At 39.8% G+C, this 16,730-nt stretch overlaps 1 protein-coding gene across 1 annotated transcript in view; it reads left to right on the top strand.

The window, feature by feature from the left end:
* Window positions 1-16,730, top strand: part of MAF (MAF bZIP transcription factor) — a 399,620-nt gene that overhangs the window by 16,011 nt on the left and 366,879 nt on the right. The window contains exon 2 of the mRNA XM_055366623.2: window positions 8-69. Within this exon, the coding sequence (XP_055222598.1) occupies window positions 8-41 (34 nt within the window). The 3' untranslated portion in view covers window positions 42-69. The remainder of the gene's footprint in view (window positions 1-7; window positions 70-16,730) is intronic.

Below are 16,730 nucleotides of genomic sequence, written 5' to 3'. Positions count from 1 at the left end.
AAATCAGGTACCCAAGGGAATCCTCTACATCAGTGATGTGAAAAAATCCAGTTGCCTGAAGTCAAAGAGGTACATCTTGATTTTTGATTTGCATGTGCTTGAGTTTTTTTTTTTTTCCTTTTCTTTTTTTTTTTTTAATGAAGGGAAAAGTAAGGAAGCAAACAAGCAATGCTGCTAACTTTTTAGGTGTGAAAAGTTCCTGTTTCATTAGTTTTAGTATTTGGGTTTCACATGTCATGTAAATGGTGACACTAGGTGCCAAAGAGGAGGGATACGTGCGATATATGTGAGAATCAGCATGCATGTATTTTTTCTGTGTTTATTTCATTATATCCATGTGTTATGTCAAGTTACTAATCCATTTTGAGTAGATCTCAGATCTTCAGCTTTATCCAACGTGAGTCTACTGACATTCAAAGAGCTGCTTCTTCTACTTGAGTGTCAGATAATTTGGGTGAATCTGTGAAACTAGTATCCATCGCCCTTGGCCAGTTTTACCGGGGCCTCATGAACATTTCAAATTTACAGTCACTTATAATTCAGTTCTTGCTAACATTTGGACATTTTAGTGTAATTTCAAAGCACAGTGTGTCCCCACTTCTGCGTCCAAATGTGACTATGGATCCCCTCCCCACTTCAATACAAGGAAGAAGGGGAAGGAGGAGATGGGTGGGAAGCAGAAACCTGATTTTCATCTATTAAAATAATGGAATTGAGCTATTTAAATGGGTTTTCAATTACAAGTGTCCCAGCATGAATTTTATTATGAACCCTCTTCATTTGGAAAACTAGACCAACATTCTTTCACCAATAATTACTTAGTGTGATAGTTTCATGTATTCTTATCACCTCTCATTGGCTAATGGTACATTTGATTTTTTTAATTAAAAATTGTGCTTGCTGAGAAATTTGCATGAAATATATTTTTTGGTTTTTAGTGAAACTGAGGGGGGCAAAAATCACACCTTCAAATTGCTGCTCTTTGCAAAGGAGTTACATTAAGGATCCAGTGAGTTGAGAGTGTTGGAAAAACATAGCCTCATTTTTTTCCCACTTTTTAAAAATAGTATCTGATTACTTACTTCTACACGGTGCTACCGTGAGAGTCTTACTTTAAATAACCGGATTGTGAATATTTTGTTGTTTATTTTCTAGTCTTGGATGAAATTAATGTTTTCTTTAATAGCTCCCATACATAGTTTTAAACTCAGTGTATACATTTGGGGTTAATTTGTGTGTCTGAGTCTGTGCATGCAGTTCCGATGCTTTATTCCTTTATTGTCTCAGCCTTTATCATTACAATGTGAAAACCACCTATTAAATATGATGATCTAGGTCCACTGGCAGGTTTCGTGACATTGAAACCATCCATTTTCAGCAAAGAGTTAATGAACTTGAAAGGCAAGGTTCACACTGGTCCTTACCCCCTGGTAATATTTCATATAAGGTTACTGGTAGTAAAGAAATCAAATTTCAGCTGTGAACATGATTGACAGGTGAGAGCAAGGAAGAGAAAGGCATTTGGTCAGATGGGGAATTTGGGGAGGAGAAGGACAATTCCTTGAAGTTACTCTGTGATATTAGATATTATAAGCTGATATATGAAAAGTTCAATACTTGGTACTCTTGGGGGAGTTACTTAGTTTATTTTCAGAACGTCACTTTGGTTAAGGGATTTCAGTCATGGAAGCCAAAACTGATGAACCACTAGCTTTTCTGCTCTCTGGCTAATTTCAACCGTGTACAGCTTCATGGCTTATTTCTGACAATTTTCTAGGCTAGGATATAAAAACTAAATCATAAGCTATTTGGGGAGTCATTTAATTACCTTTTATGTAGTCTCAGAAGCATTCTAGATTATATTATGGTTCTTGGACATATTACAAAATATTCATCCCAAGTGGTATCTCAAAAAGATTAAAATGTCTATTTCAGTAGCATCCCTTGATCCTGACTAACATTTTTCATTAGGGCATGTTACAGCTTAACATACGCAAATCAACCAACATGCGTGCTGCGCCAAGACTGTGCCTTCTTAAAATAGGGCTTCTAACATGAAGATTAACATAGACAACAATTGCACACTCCTTGTATGCCTTTCACCCGATTTGGCTACTTGATGTAAATTTTTCCATGGTACCATCTTTGCCAGGGAAACACGTGATGATGATGATGTTTTAACCTCCCGCTAAAGGTGGGTTTTGAATCTCCCTTTGAGGCTGTCTTCTATCTTGAGTTGTGACAAGGAGACAACACAACTAACTGTGGTTTGCACCAAAGTGAAGAGTTGCGTTCAAAACATGTTCTTGCATGTTATGCGCTGAAAGACCAATCAGAACGTGGGGATGGACCTTAGCCTGCTCATGTCTATGCTCTGCCCCTTTCAGATATTCCTGACACTGGCTAAGACCCATCTGGATGCAACCAAACCTTACGGAGTTGTCTCAGGGCAGGGCAGGTGGGACACTTACTTACCTAGGGGAGGGGCCCATCTGTAGCTTTCCTGTCACCTAAGGGAGAAACTGATGGAACTGGTATAAACAGCACTTCTTGGGCCTTAAGTTCCCATCGATATTTTTTTTCTAGTCTTATAATCGGTAGATGGAGTGGACATCTTTTACCCTGATTGCACCTAATCCGATGACATGAATTCAAACAGTTGTCAAACGTAAGGAAGGCTTTATGATTTTGTGAACTGGGGAAAAACAAAGCAAAACAAAAACAGTAAAAAGTACTCAGAAATCTTGTTTCTATCTTGCATGCCTGTCCTTCTGTGTTGCCCGTAATCATCCAGAAATAAAATGCAAATGTGGTTCCCTGATGCTGAGTGTTGGTGTGGGTGTCTTAGCGCAACGTGTATAGCTACTTCTTTCAAATATGAAAGTAAAGAAGCCATAACCAAATTTCCCTTGCAGAACCCATCAACATATTTTAACAGAAATGGTGAACCACGTGGTCCCATACGAAAGACATGTGAAAACCAACACTGTGAGTTCTGATTTCTTGGTGTCTCTATTTGAAAAATCCAGGTGGCTGGTCTTGACCCCGTCTTCACTGAAGGCCCCCCAGGGCTTCTAAATATTCGGTTTTAAGAGTAAATCCCCCACCCACAAGAAGGGAAGGAGAATGCTCTCTGCTGCAGATTTGGAGCAGAGACCCATCTATCCCAAATTCGACGAGTATGTCTTAAGCTAATTACATCAATATATCTGTTGGCACTGAGAAAATAAGGCCAAACAATTTCATTTAAAGCGTTTTATTATTTGGACTTACCCTAATTGTTTTTTTGTTATTGTTGCTTATTTGGATTATACTCCTCCCTAACTACCACATCACTCCCTTTCCATACAGGCTGGCTAACGTTTTTCTTTCTGTGGGCACTGGCCCACTACTGAGCCGATTTAATCAATTAATTATAGCAGAGCATGTGCAGCGTAACTAGCCTAATTATGCCATATAAACTTGTATTATTTTCAGTCAACTCTGGGGTACTATTGAAGGAGCCAACTTAAAGAAACATTAAGCATTTAGAAATAAAAAATAAAATGAAGGAATTTCTGCAAAAGTGCAGCACTCATTACTTACTTAAAACAAAATGATGCTTCTGTAGAGCTTTCATTCTAAAAGCACACGTTCAGTCACCTGCCAAAATCTCCGATTTACTGCCGCCGTTCACGGATGCCAATGTTTAAACTCCCTTCACCTGCTGCTTGCTGAGTCTTTTATTTCCTCCATCCAAAAATTACTGTAAAGTTGTTGTTTTGTGTCTGCAGTTTTGTCTTCTCCTGACACCTAATGAAATTATCAGCAATAAATGAGCTAAAGCAGCAGGGTTGAGTTTTGTGGGTTTGTTTTTGGTCTCTATTTTGCACTATTAGGAAAATGGTAGGACAACAGTAAGACAGTGGGAAAATTCAGCACGCCTCTGTTTTCTGTATCTATAGGAAATACAGTAAAATTATTAGCACTTATAAAATTTCACATAGGAACTAATACCAAATGGAAGGACATAGTGTCAGGTACTCAGTGGGAAAATCCAACCAGCTGAGATATTTACAGGTATTGTCAACAGAGACAAGGTGGCCACCAAGCAGTGACCTCAGGTGTAAGCCTGCGGAATGACATTAACACGTAATTAACAATCCAGGGGCGCATTGTACAACTTAATAATCAGTACGGTGAGCATGACAGTCCAAAAAGAGAGGCGAAGGGAGATTTTTTGTTGGTAGGATTGTGTTTTCCCTCGGCAAGCATCATCGAATAATGTGTTTTTTTCACATGCAGTGGTGACGATTTCTTTTTAGTCCTCTCAGTCTATTGAAAAGCACAGTAAGTTCATTTGCTAGCAGGTAGGCAGTGGAGGTGAGAATTGAATTGATCTGAAATGCTCCGAGAAATTGACCCTGAGGTCGCTCTTCCTTTAAATTGGGTTCCACAGACAAAGTTTCTTTTCTTCTTCCCTGGCTCCTGGGTGCTGCCAGCAGCAGAGTTGAGTTGGGGTTTGTAATTATTTAAAGGGATTCTAACGCCAGGGTTGACTCCCCCCTCTGCAAAGTTAATCAAAATAGACACCTTATGTTGCCGGTGGTAGTTAATTAAAGGGCTGAGTCTATACTGCTGTGGTGTGCCTCTGGCTTGTTTATATTTTAAAATGAGGTTCATTCCTGGTGAACAGGAAATGGGCGAGAAAGCGAACACGAGGGTCTCTTACTGGGCTGAACATTCTGAATACCAGAATGGAATTTTCTGTTTAACTTTCATTACTTCTTTTCCTCTTCTCTCTCTCTCCTCTTTTTAATGGAGTGATTAGAATTCTTTTTAAAAAACTTAAGGTGCTTACTGTACATTTAATAGTGTTGAAATCAAGCACTGCATTTTAGAACGCGTGTGAGTCTGCTGGAAGAGATGCTTGGCATCTCTCTTCTCTCAGCAGTAAGGGTAGCCAAGAGAGATCAGAAATTCCTTTACCCGTGTTGACCTATTTGACCCAAACTAAGAACTGCTTTCTCATTCTTTGCTCCAGTGGGTAGCACATACTTGAAGTTCTCTCCCGACGCTCAAAGGCTGTTTTGTTTATTTGGTATTGGTTTTCTCCAGACTTCTTATTTTTAAATTTTTCTTCTATTTTTTTTTTCTCCTTTTAAAGCCTGGAACAGTTTCTCACCATTACCTGGTAGAATGAAAATGAAAAGTGCACAGGCTACATGAGCTTTACCAAGCAGGTTCGGAGGTTTGAGGCTGGATCTGTCACAGTAGGGAAGGAGAAAGAATTTGTGATGGGGCCAGGATTTCTCTAAGCCGTGGAGCTGGGGCCACTCAGCTGCCCAGGTCTGAGGGATCCCAGCTGTTCTCCCTCCAAGCAGCGTCTGGAGACTCATCAGACCTTGGAAGCCCCCTGGCATCCCATTCTTTCCCCCGAGGTACTGCCTCTGCATCTTCAATGTTTTTCTAATCCAGCGGAACCACAGAATCAGAACTTCCAGAACTTCTGCTTTCAGCCTGTCCTCATCTTATTTGTCAGTGATAAAGTTGTTCATTGATGTGTCCTAGGCATTCTAGTCAGCATGTGCAGTTTGGGGGAACCGTGTTATTTAGAATGTTCCATCTGTTTGCTCTGATCTTTGATCACTTGGTAGCATCCTGACAAGACCGTAGTCTAAGGGCAACAAAGGCTGTGGTCATGAAATAGCACATGACCTGTGCTACAAACCATCCCTACAGATCTGTGGCCACATAACAGACCCAGTTCTCAAATCAGGCTGATAGGGTTAGTGTTGGAGTGTTTTGGTCCTGACCCTGGAAGAAAAATACAGGGTGCAACTTGGTCTCTGCCTGAGAGTGGGAGGTTTGATGGAGGCGTGGTGAAATGTCACTCTGTTCAAGAGAGGGGGGAAATAATAAGGAAGGGTTTCTTTTTATTTGTTTTCCTCCTATTTTGTTTGAGAGGGGTAATATTAGTAATAAAAAAAATGCCATCGCTGTTGCTGAGAAATTTTATTTTCTCAAGTATTGGTAGGAGGCTGGGCTGGTGTGTGGTTCCTGCAAGATGTTTCTTTCTATCTTTACTCAACATGTCACAGTGCCATTCAGATTTTCCCATCCTCTTCAGCATCATGTCCTTCCACACTAATAATAATAAAGGCACCTTCCCATGTTTGCCATGGTTAAACAGTGACATTTTCACTTTAGGAAAGACGAGATCCTAGTGTGTGATTTCATTGTGAATTTGTCAGGAGTTATTTGTGGAGCTATTGAGGAGGCAGTGAGGCAGTTATTCGGAGAATGCATCTTTTTACTATTTCTTTAAAATTTAATTGGGATCAGGCCACTGTGACTCAAGGGTTCCTTTTATTGTTTCTTTTCTTTTCTTTCCCTTTTTCCTTTTTCTTTTGGTATTGCAAGCTGCAATAAAGTGACTTGTAATTTATAATCAAAGTTTGGTATCGGTAAACTAAACTGTAAAAACTGACTTTGGGGTTTTGCTCATAAAATAAATATTTGAAAAAATGTAGTAATGAGGCTTGTATGGTAGAGGCAACGTCAGTGCATATATATCTGTGTATATAAATATATATGTGTTTTGTTTCACAGATTGTTAAAGCTGATCTTGAAAAAGCATCTTCTGAAACTGTGACTTTTTCTAACATCCAAGTACAAGGATACATTGATGGGATATAAGCACATTTTCTTTAATGAACTTCTAATTTGTTATTTAAACTCCATTCATAATTCACATTCCCTTACTTTTTCATGAAGGAGTATTATTTTTGCACGAAAGAGTCAGAGTATGCACGCTAGAATTCTCTGTCTGTAAGCTATAGGGCTCCTTAGCTTGGAAGAATTTTTTTTTTCTTTCCCCCTAACAAGGAAGCTCATTTAGAAAGAAATGTTTATGTGAAGTGCTTGTCAGTTGGCATTTTTACTGGTTTGCTAACCCAAAGGTAAAATATAAAGCCGTGTCTTTTCCTGGCTGGCTTGTTGTTACTGGAAGGGTCCCTCCCTTGTTAGCTTGATAAATAATTTTACTAGGGGGACTCTGCTGTATTTTTATGCTTGCTGTCTATTTTCTGCTTGCTGCAAATAAATTTCTGTACTCAGAGGGCACTAAAGCTCCAAACACATGGTATTTTCCCATTTTGCTGCTGGTCGCCTGAAATATTTATTTCATGTAGTGTGTTTAATTAATTTTTTTAAAGGAAAAAATAATTTGTGATTAATAGCAAGTGAAAATTATTTATCTATTTCTCAGGACCATTGGGTTTCAACTTGGATGGCTTTTAAAAAGGCTTTGTGTGTCAAAGCTTCTCTAATATTTGTCAAATGGGAGATAAGTGTTATTTATTGGGGGAGTCTTGTAGTTTTCTCATTTTATATTTCCGTGTCTGTTTTTTTCAAATTTAAATATTAACCTGTTAATATGAGAAATGAATAGAGCTATAGAATTCTATCTAGAAACAAAGCACTACATAATAAAATCTTTACATTTGAAAAATGATACATCGTGTGAAAGTAGAGAAGAAATTGATCATGAGTATCAGTATAAATATCGACATGCACCTGAGTCCTGGGCATTTAGTCTTTGGATTCATTAATACTGAAGAAAGCATGGTGTGACTCTCTGGGGCAAAATGGGTCCCTGGTATAAATCTTAAAAAAACTTACCCCAAAGCGTGCCAATAAAATAAAATAAAAATCAATGTATTCTGTAAATTACAAATACAATGCACGTAGCATATTATAGGTATACAATAACATGTTTAGCCAAGGAGTTAAATTTATAAATGCTGGTTTAAAAAAGTGATCATTTTAAATTAATGCCAGATTATCTCATTAATTGAAATATATATTTTTAAAGCAGCTATTCTGCTTGTTATTTGCTATTTACTATGGGCTCATTAGTTCAGAAATTGGGAAATACTTGTACAAAAGTACCAAAGACATAAATTTGAAACCAGAATGCCAGCATATGTAACCAATGTCAAGGGTATAGAACAGACTGAGTCAGAGGTTACCCAGAGCTCAGTTTCTGCAAAGATCACCAAAATGAAGAGGAAAATGTAGAAAAAGGGGTCGATGGAAGTTTTAAAATATACATGGAGATCCACAGTCAAGATTCAGAACATTTCATTTTTGGGGCATTGCACCCATAATATTTAATCACAAAATTTTACTCTAGATAGACTTTCATTTTTCTCTAACTCTACAACAGTGGAGATTATTATGAAAGTCAGATTTTAAAAATATGTACAGAAAAGTTAACATTTAGCATTTCTTCTGATCACTTGAGCGCCATTCCAGCATGTCAGGAGTTAGAGACAACTTCCATGGAGCAGAAGACGTGATGTTCCCGAAGCCCTGCCCTTTGGAGGTCACCCAAAACCTCCATGGGCTATGATGACAACAGCTACCATGCACCGAATGTCTCCTGGACACCAGATCTATGCCATCTTTGACCCGTAACAATGAATAGAGAGGCAGATATTTTAATCTCCTTTATACAGATTAGGAGACTCAGGCACAAAGCAATTAAGGTATCAATTGACCCTTCATTACAGTCATGCAGATATTTCTAGATAGACACTATCTCGACCAGTTGATTCCCTCATTCCTCCTTAGTTAAGCAGCTCGTTTTTGACCTCAGCACATGTAGTAGGAGCCCAGGTGCCCTCCTCTCCATCTTTGTCATCTTTTTCTCAGTAGGGTTGACTGAGGCCCAGAAGAAAATGCATATAATGTGATTAGTATGAAGGCTGGAGCTGTGGCTGCCAGTGATCTTGATCCAAGACCCCTCCGGCTCTGAAAACAAATGATTCTGTGGTTTGATATTGGTAGGTAATGAGTGGCTTTTTTTCTACTGAAAAAGAGAGTGTCCTTTTATGACCATTTAAAAAACAATAGATGGCACATTTCGTTAATACCCTGTAATGTGTAAAGTATCAGGTGCACTGTTGGCACTCAGGAAATTACTGGATAGTGAAGATAAATCAGCATTAAATCACTCTAATAGAAGTCCCATTTAATAAAAAGTTATCAGCAAAATCTGTAGTAACACTAAAAAGGATACACAGTTTCTGCATCTATGAGACAGGAATAGCCCCTCAAAGGCATGTGTAGAGGACTAAATATGATAATGTATGTAAAGCACCTGGATTAAATATGATAATGTATGTAAAGCACCTGGCACAGGGTAAACACTCTGCCATGCTTGGCCTTGGACAATATTATATGGAATAAAAATTTGACCTTGACACCTTGCAAGCCTTGGTTTGTTTTAGAATCACTTTGCCATTATGATATTGGACGTTTCCCTCCTACACTTTAAGTTTTTCAAGATTGGAAAACTAAGAAAAACATACAACGTTAGTTTATAGCTGCCCTCCTCTGAAAAAAAAAAAAATAGCACTCCTCCTAAAAAAATAAATAAAGTTGTGCTTAGGGAGTTTTGTGGTCAAACACTTTAGGAAAATTAAGGGTCAGAGAAAGTTAAACATTTAATCTTGCTATCATCCACCTCAGAGGCTTTGTATACTAACATGCATGACGACTTTCCGTGGAGAAGGACCAGCTCAGGTGGTATATGGTATCTTTCAAACTTCCAGGAACATGGAACCAGTTTTCTAATCAACCGCCTTATGGAATTCTCATTGTATGGGGCACTTTTGAAAAATGGTTGCCTAAAGTACTGGTCCTTTTTTTTTTTTTTTAGTACTACAGGACTCTTTTATTAATCTCTCCCCATGAAACCATTATCTGAAAAATTCATTTGTCATTCTTTGTATTCGTTTTATTAATCAGAAAAGCAAGAGCAGTGATACAATTCCATTGATGTATACTCAGTCAGAAGATAAGAAAACCTTATGAGGGTAACCCTATAGGTTTTTACAGTGGGGTAAACGTCATTATTCCCATTAATAGTGGGAGTGGGTCATGAGTGCCTTTACTGTCTTCATAGGCTCCCTGTGGGATTTGAGGACCCCGGTTTAGGACTCTCTGCTCTTGTAGAAAATCCAGGATCACAGATTAAATTGACCCAGACATTTGTGATGGAATGAGCCTTCCAAGGAAAGCAGAGGTAGTATAAGAATATGTTAATTTCCTAGGGTCTTGGCCAGGGATTTTTTGGATATAAAAACTATGCTTTCAGGTTTCTGTTCCTTTGTTATAGGTATAAAGGTATCTATTAAGGATATAAAATAGAAGCTGGCTTGCGGGAAAAATTGGGGATGAAGGTACAATCTCTTTGTCCCACCTTCCTCCCTTTTCTCTTTTTGCACATCTGCTTTGTTCTACCTCCAGAAAGCAGGCAGGCCTTCTCTACTGTGCAGTACAAATTATTCCCACCATCACCCCTGGGTCCCGCCCTAAACAGGCCAGTTCCTTTGAAACCCTCAGCAGAGGTTGGCTAGAGTCTCTAAGCTCCAATTCTCAGAAAAGGTGGCTGATTGGCTCCTCTTGGTCAGGTGTTCATCTCTTGTCCAGTCAGCAGTAGCTAAGAGTGAGTCCTCATGGCCCCTTGCCTGCTTCATTAGATTTTCTGAAAATGGGGTTATAGGAATTGTCAGAAAAGATAGCTGACTGTCTCCTCTTAGTCAGGTGTATATCTCTTGTTCAATCAGCAGTAGCCAAGGGTGGGCCTTCATGGTCAGCTGCCTGCTTTTCTGATAATGGGGTCATGGGATTGGGTAAGGCTTGGGCAATGACCAGTTCACAATAGGGGAGAGGGAAACCTGTACTGAGATTCATGTGCACCCCTTTAGAAGAGAGGAGTGAGTAGGATTGGGGCATAAACTGGTCTCTGAATCTAAAGACTGGTTTGTGGGACTTTAAAAACATTGATGCCATGCCTCAAACCACGTGAATCAAGAACCTTTAGTGGCCAGTGGGGCTCAGACATCAGTGTTAAAAAAAAAAAAATTCCCAGTGATTCTGATGTACAATTAGGGTTGAGAACTCCTAGTAGAAGAACCCCAGGGACACAGTTATCTACTGAAACCCAGAAAGGCAAGAAGCTGCTGGTGAATTTCCCACATTTTACTCTGAGTTTTACAACTCAGCATGTCTGAGGTCCAGTTTAAAATGGAAAGGGATGAACAGTTGCTTTGCATTTCCCCTGCTTCATCTGCCCTTCCTAGTTCTTCATTAACATCAATGCTATTCTTTATAAGCAAGCCCAAGGCAGTCAGATAAGGTGCCCAGGGAAAGTGAGTTGAAGTTGGTGTCTAGAAGCCTCAGTTTGAAGCCAGACTTAGCCACTAAAGCAGCCATGTGACCTGGGTAGGTCACATTCTCCCGATTGCCCTGCTGAGTCTCACTCTTCTCTTTTGGAAAATGGGTCAATTGAGCTATGGTCAGAGGTCTTCCATGGGTCTCACGAAATCAGTGAAGTGATCAGTTCATCCCAGAGCCAGCACCTGAACTAAGAGAGATGCATAGACGATTTTGAGGTGTTAGAATGGCTCATTTTAACGGTGTTGATGGTGTTTTTAAAAACATTCTGCAGAGAAAAGAGAATAATGTATTTAGTTATCAAGTCACAAGGATAGAGGTATTCCCAAATTATTTGCACAGACTTCTACAGATACCAATAAGATATTTATATTATTTGTCATCATCAGACACTTATTTACTGTGTGATTGGGGCTAAAGTAGAAACAGGACTGAGGGAAAATGGTGCTGGCTGGAATTAACCAAGATACTTGATCGCACACTGTCAGACTCATTGATTCTCCACTAAAGCATAGTATTAAACCACACAAAAGTGGGCCTGCTCCAAAGGCACTCTTCACTCTGCCTTGTAAGACAATTACGTTTTAAATTTCTCATCTCCTCTTGGACGCTAAACTCTGTGAGCGTGAAGTTCACGCCTCATTTATTTTTGTGTCCAACACAGCCCTGTATCGGTGAGTAGCACATAGTAGCTGTCTCAGATCCTTTCCAGAATGCGGCAGGGTATAACTGAATAAGCAATTAGGTACACAAACAGGCAAACGAACGGGAGATAAGAGCCTGGTAAAAGTTTGTGAAATGACCAAGATGACATCTTTGCAATCTGTCAAAATTAGAAGTTATTCTCTTAACTTTGTTCTAGGTTTTCAAAAGACCCCTAGCCTGACATTTCCTTGTCACTTTTGCAGACTAAGTTTCCTTTCCTGGACAGCCTGTTAAATGTAGTCTGCACTAGTGCTATTACTTAATGTTCTTCTTTGGACATATGTTAGAAAGTTTGTCTTTTTTTCTCTGACTGGTTTGTTGTCAAAGTTATTAAGCTTTAATTATTTTAAGATTTCATTGAACAAATATCTATTGTGTATTACCTATACAGTAGAAAATGAACACGGTGCTGAGGATATAGAAACAAATAAAACACGTTCTTGCTTTCAAGATTTATTATTGATTAAGACAGTTAAAAACATAAATGCTGGTCCTGTTTGATCAATGCTTTCCAGAAGATATGGGGGAAGAAAGGGCGGGGAATTTTTCAAACATGGGTTTATGAGGTGAACAGGAGGGGTGTAACCATTTTGTAAACACCATGCATAAAAACAAAAGCTTCAAAAGTATCAAAAGCAACCTAGATTTTTAGTCTGGGATATGGAAGATTTTCCTTAGCCTGATGTAAAACCCAAATGCTGTAAAGCAAAGGCTTGGTAAGTTTGATTACATAAGCATTTAAAACTTATGCAGAGCAAAAGCACAACAAAACAAAAACACAACAAAAATATGAAAACAGTGGGGAAAGTTGCAACTACAAGGTAGTCAAAAACCTAATTTCGTTAATATAAATAGCTCTTGGAAATCCATAAGAAGATAAATTACCTAATAGGAAAATGTCTAGAGAAGAATGGACAGTTTTTGGGAAAAAAAATACACATGAATGGCCAATAACATTATGAAACAATGTTCAACCTTCCTCACAACCACATAATAATGATATTTTCTTTTGGCTAGAACATAGAATGATTGGCAGTCTCCGTACACCATTGTGAGCATTTAAATTGGGTAACCTCTTAAGCAGCTAATATTTATAGCATCTTATAGCACAGACTATTCACAGACATAACACCTTTTCATACACATTTCATTTTTGGGAATTTTAATTCAATACAGCACTTTGGATATAGCTGGAATAAACAGTGTGTTTATGTGTGTGAGTTGGGGAGGAAGGATTGCCTCGGACACAAGCCAAGATGGGTAGACAGGGCACAGATCAAGAAGAAATTCTAAGGTCAGGCCAAATAAGGCGTGAAAACAGGAGGCTGAAACTCAAGAGAGGAATGAACTAAAGTGGTCAGTGCCTATCATTTGGCATGTTTCCCTCCTCTGAAGCCACTTCTGCCTAGAATTCATTTTCAAATGCAAAACATTTTCAAATGTGAAACCGTCCAGGTAGCCCCTCCTCCTGATCAACCTGAATTTGCTCTGAGCTCTCCACCAGATAAAAGAGACTTATGTGCGTTAATTGAATTAAGGCCGGTATTGTTCATTGAGCTGTGGCAGCGGTTCCTCTGTTCTAGGATTTTTCTGTATCATCTGCATTGTCACAGCCAAAAGTGTTGGGGAAAGAAAGGGAGGGGCATTTTTCAAAGAACTACATGGGGATTTGGTCACGTGCCTGCCATTAACATCAATCGCAGATGCAGGGCAAAAATGCCTGGCACGTCCCTCCACACACCTCTTTGAAAAACGGCCCCTCTGGTGTTGCTACCAGACTCCCCTCCACCGATACAGGATTTGGGGGCTTTGAAGTTGGTTGTGGAAATTTCGCTGCTTTCTTTGACTCCAGCAAATTGCTCCAAAATGCTACAAATGTAAAAAAGACTGAAAAAGCTTTAGCAGCAGCTTAGAGGTGGAATCCCCTTAAGCCATTGACAGAAAAATGTGTTTCTTCTTTCAGTTTTTAATTTGTGAGTTATATCTTAAAATACACCAATGCAGTCATAGTCTTTTCTTAGGAGAAGGAAAATGAAGAGTGAGTCAGGCAGGGGCAGGGGCTGGCAAAGAAAGGGGGAGATTTTGCAGTTCTAATTCTTTGACCTTGTTGCATTTGGGGGAAGTCCTGGAAGCAGGGACAAAACTTCCTGCAAAGAAATGATGTAAAACATGTTTTGTTCAACGTGGCTGAAAAGCATTTCCAGCATGGGTCCAGTTGGAGCTCCTTCGTGAATCTAGATTTGACTGGGTTAAGAGAAGCTGGTGATGCCAAGGCTGGAAAACTTGTAGACCTGTAGATCTATCCTGCCTGAACCTAGGAGAGCAGAGGATAGAGAGATTTGAACCCACTACGTTTGGCCTACAGGATACAGTTCTTGGCATGCTTAAAATTTTGCCTTAACAGTTTCCCGTTTTATGGGGAAGTACTGGGCTTTGGTGCATTTGTAAAAAAAAAAAAAAAAAAAAAATTTCCGCTGAGATGTTTTTTTCTTGTAGTATGCTAACACTGCACCAGGCTAGAAAGAATTATGGAGTGGTGGAAATGACCGCTAGAAGCTCCCTGGGCTTCAGTTACCACCTCCATAAATTCAGGGATTTGGCATGAATCAGACGTTTTCATACTGGTTTTATTTTGTTTTGTTTCTGCAGAGGAGCCGTTTTGGAAAATGAAAGTGTATCTGGGATCACTATGTAAAAGAGAAATTGGACGCCACTGAGGGTGGAGCTGATTCTCCAAGTTCTTAGACCTTCCTCCCTCCTGCTCATCTCCCTGGGACACTAGGTTCTATGCAGCCAAATTTGAATATCTATGAGAAGTACTTCTCTCTAAGGAAAAGTCAGCTCAGACAGTCTTGGATGTAGCAAAGGATCACTTTTTTTTTTTTTTTTTTTAACTGAAGATGTGGGGATTCCTCAGGGTGGAGCAAACTACACAGACATCAGTGCCAGACCTTTCTAGCTTTGTGACTTCGTGAAAGTCACTTTCCCTCTATAGATGCTTGGTTTCCTCACCTTTCAGATGAGAATGCTAGAACAGATCTGATGGAATTCTTATACAGGTTAAATGAATGAACCCAGGCGGCATCTATTAAGTGCCAATACCAGCTGGCTGCTCTTTTCTTCCTTACGCTCAGCATTTAGCACAGAAACTCGCACAGAAAATATTCCCAGTAAATGTTTGCTGGATTGACTGTCAGTAGTATGCCCATAGGCATGGGCTCAGAAGAACCAGTTGTATTGTATCTTCTCGATTCCACATCTGGGGACTTTACATTGGTAGCATGAAATTGGCCATAGTGGGAATATTTGCAGAGGGGAATACAAATGCTGTAAAATCAGAGCCCGTTTCCTAATCCTGACCCATCCAGAGAGCCAGTTGTTAAACACTTAGCAGCACACCATTGCGTGAGCTTCCCAGATGAACAATTTCAACACAGGAGTATCAAATGTATATCTACTATTGCTAGTCTGGTGGTAAGCACAAACTAAGCAGAGAAGTTAGAGATAGCTGTGGGCTGGAGATGTCAAAGAAAGATCTTGGAAAATGGAGAGGTTATGGATACCCAGGAAGAAGTGATAGGATGCTCCAGGGCTATAGGGAATAGGATAGGAGGGAACATGGCTAGGTTAATAAGGAAATGGCTTTGGAATCTGAAAGACTGGGGAGAAGATAGGCAAGCAAAGAGCTGAGGAGGGATGGGTGGATAACAGGACATTTGGGAAGGCCAGGGCTGGAGGGAGGGTTTAGATTAGGCAGAGCCCAGAAGGATGCTTAGGTAGTGTTAGAAAGGAAGGTAAATCTTATTTCCATCCAAAGCAATGATTCCTTTACCTTGCAAATATGTCCAACAGCATGAAAAGCATCAACCTGTCAATTTTAGTGGCTTTCTTAACCTTTTGAGCTGGTGTAGAGTCTAACTAAATAGCTTCCAAACAGCTGAAGAAATTTAGATAAATCAATGGAAGAAAGATCCAAAAAAAAAAAAAAAAAAAAGAACAAAGACAGGAGTGGGGCTTTGGGGACTGTGGTTTGAAGCTGACAGCAAAGGATCCCACCACCTGGTCTTTGCTGCATCCCTCCCGGATTCCAGCTGATGGATCATGAAGCCAACGTCAATTGTTTGTATTTAACTTCTTGTACTTTGACCGCTGCCTCCCTAAGAGCCGGGGACAGCTCCCTCTAGGTTGGTGGTTCCTAACATTGGTCATTGTGAAAATCATCTGAAAAGCTTTTCAAATACAAATGCCTATTCCCCAGCCCAGATCAATTAAATAATCCTGAGGTGGTACCCAGGCATCAATAATTTTTTCAAAGCTCTCTGGGTGACTGTACAGTGTAGCTAAGGCTAAGAAGCACTGTTCTAAAGCACGAGTTCTAAACTTCAGTGAGCATCAGAATCACACATTGCATGGCCTCACCCCGAGTTTCCGATTCAGGCAGTCTGAGTGTAGAGCCTGAGAATTACATTTCAAACCTGTTTCCAAGTGATATTGGAACAGGGACCACATTTGAGCACTTGAGAACGTCTGCCTTCAGTAACTAAAGCAGGATTTGGAAAACAATCTGATAGAGGAGTTATAGACCACATCCCATCCCCACCTCTGCAGCTCTCATCCAGAGAAACTCACCTGTTTAAAGCAGTGGGTCTCAATTGGAGGATGCTGCTCCTCCAGGGACATTTGGCAATGTCTGAAGGCATTTTTGGTTGCCAAGACTCAAGGCAGGGGGGCCACTGGCCTCCAGTGAGGTTGAGAAGAGGGATAATGCTAAACATTCTACAATGCACAGGGAAGACCCT

The sequence above is a fragment of the Gorilla gorilla genome, chromosome 18, assembly GCF_029281585.2.
Source record: "Gorilla gorilla gorilla isolate KB3781 chromosome 18, NHGRI_mGorGor1-v2.1_pri, whole genome shotgun sequence".
Lineage (NCBI taxonomy): Eukaryota > Metazoa > Chordata > Mammalia > Primates > Hominidae > Gorilla > Gorilla gorilla.
Note: the sequence above shows the minus strand (reverse complement) of the source record. Positions and strands in the feature narration are given on the sequence as shown.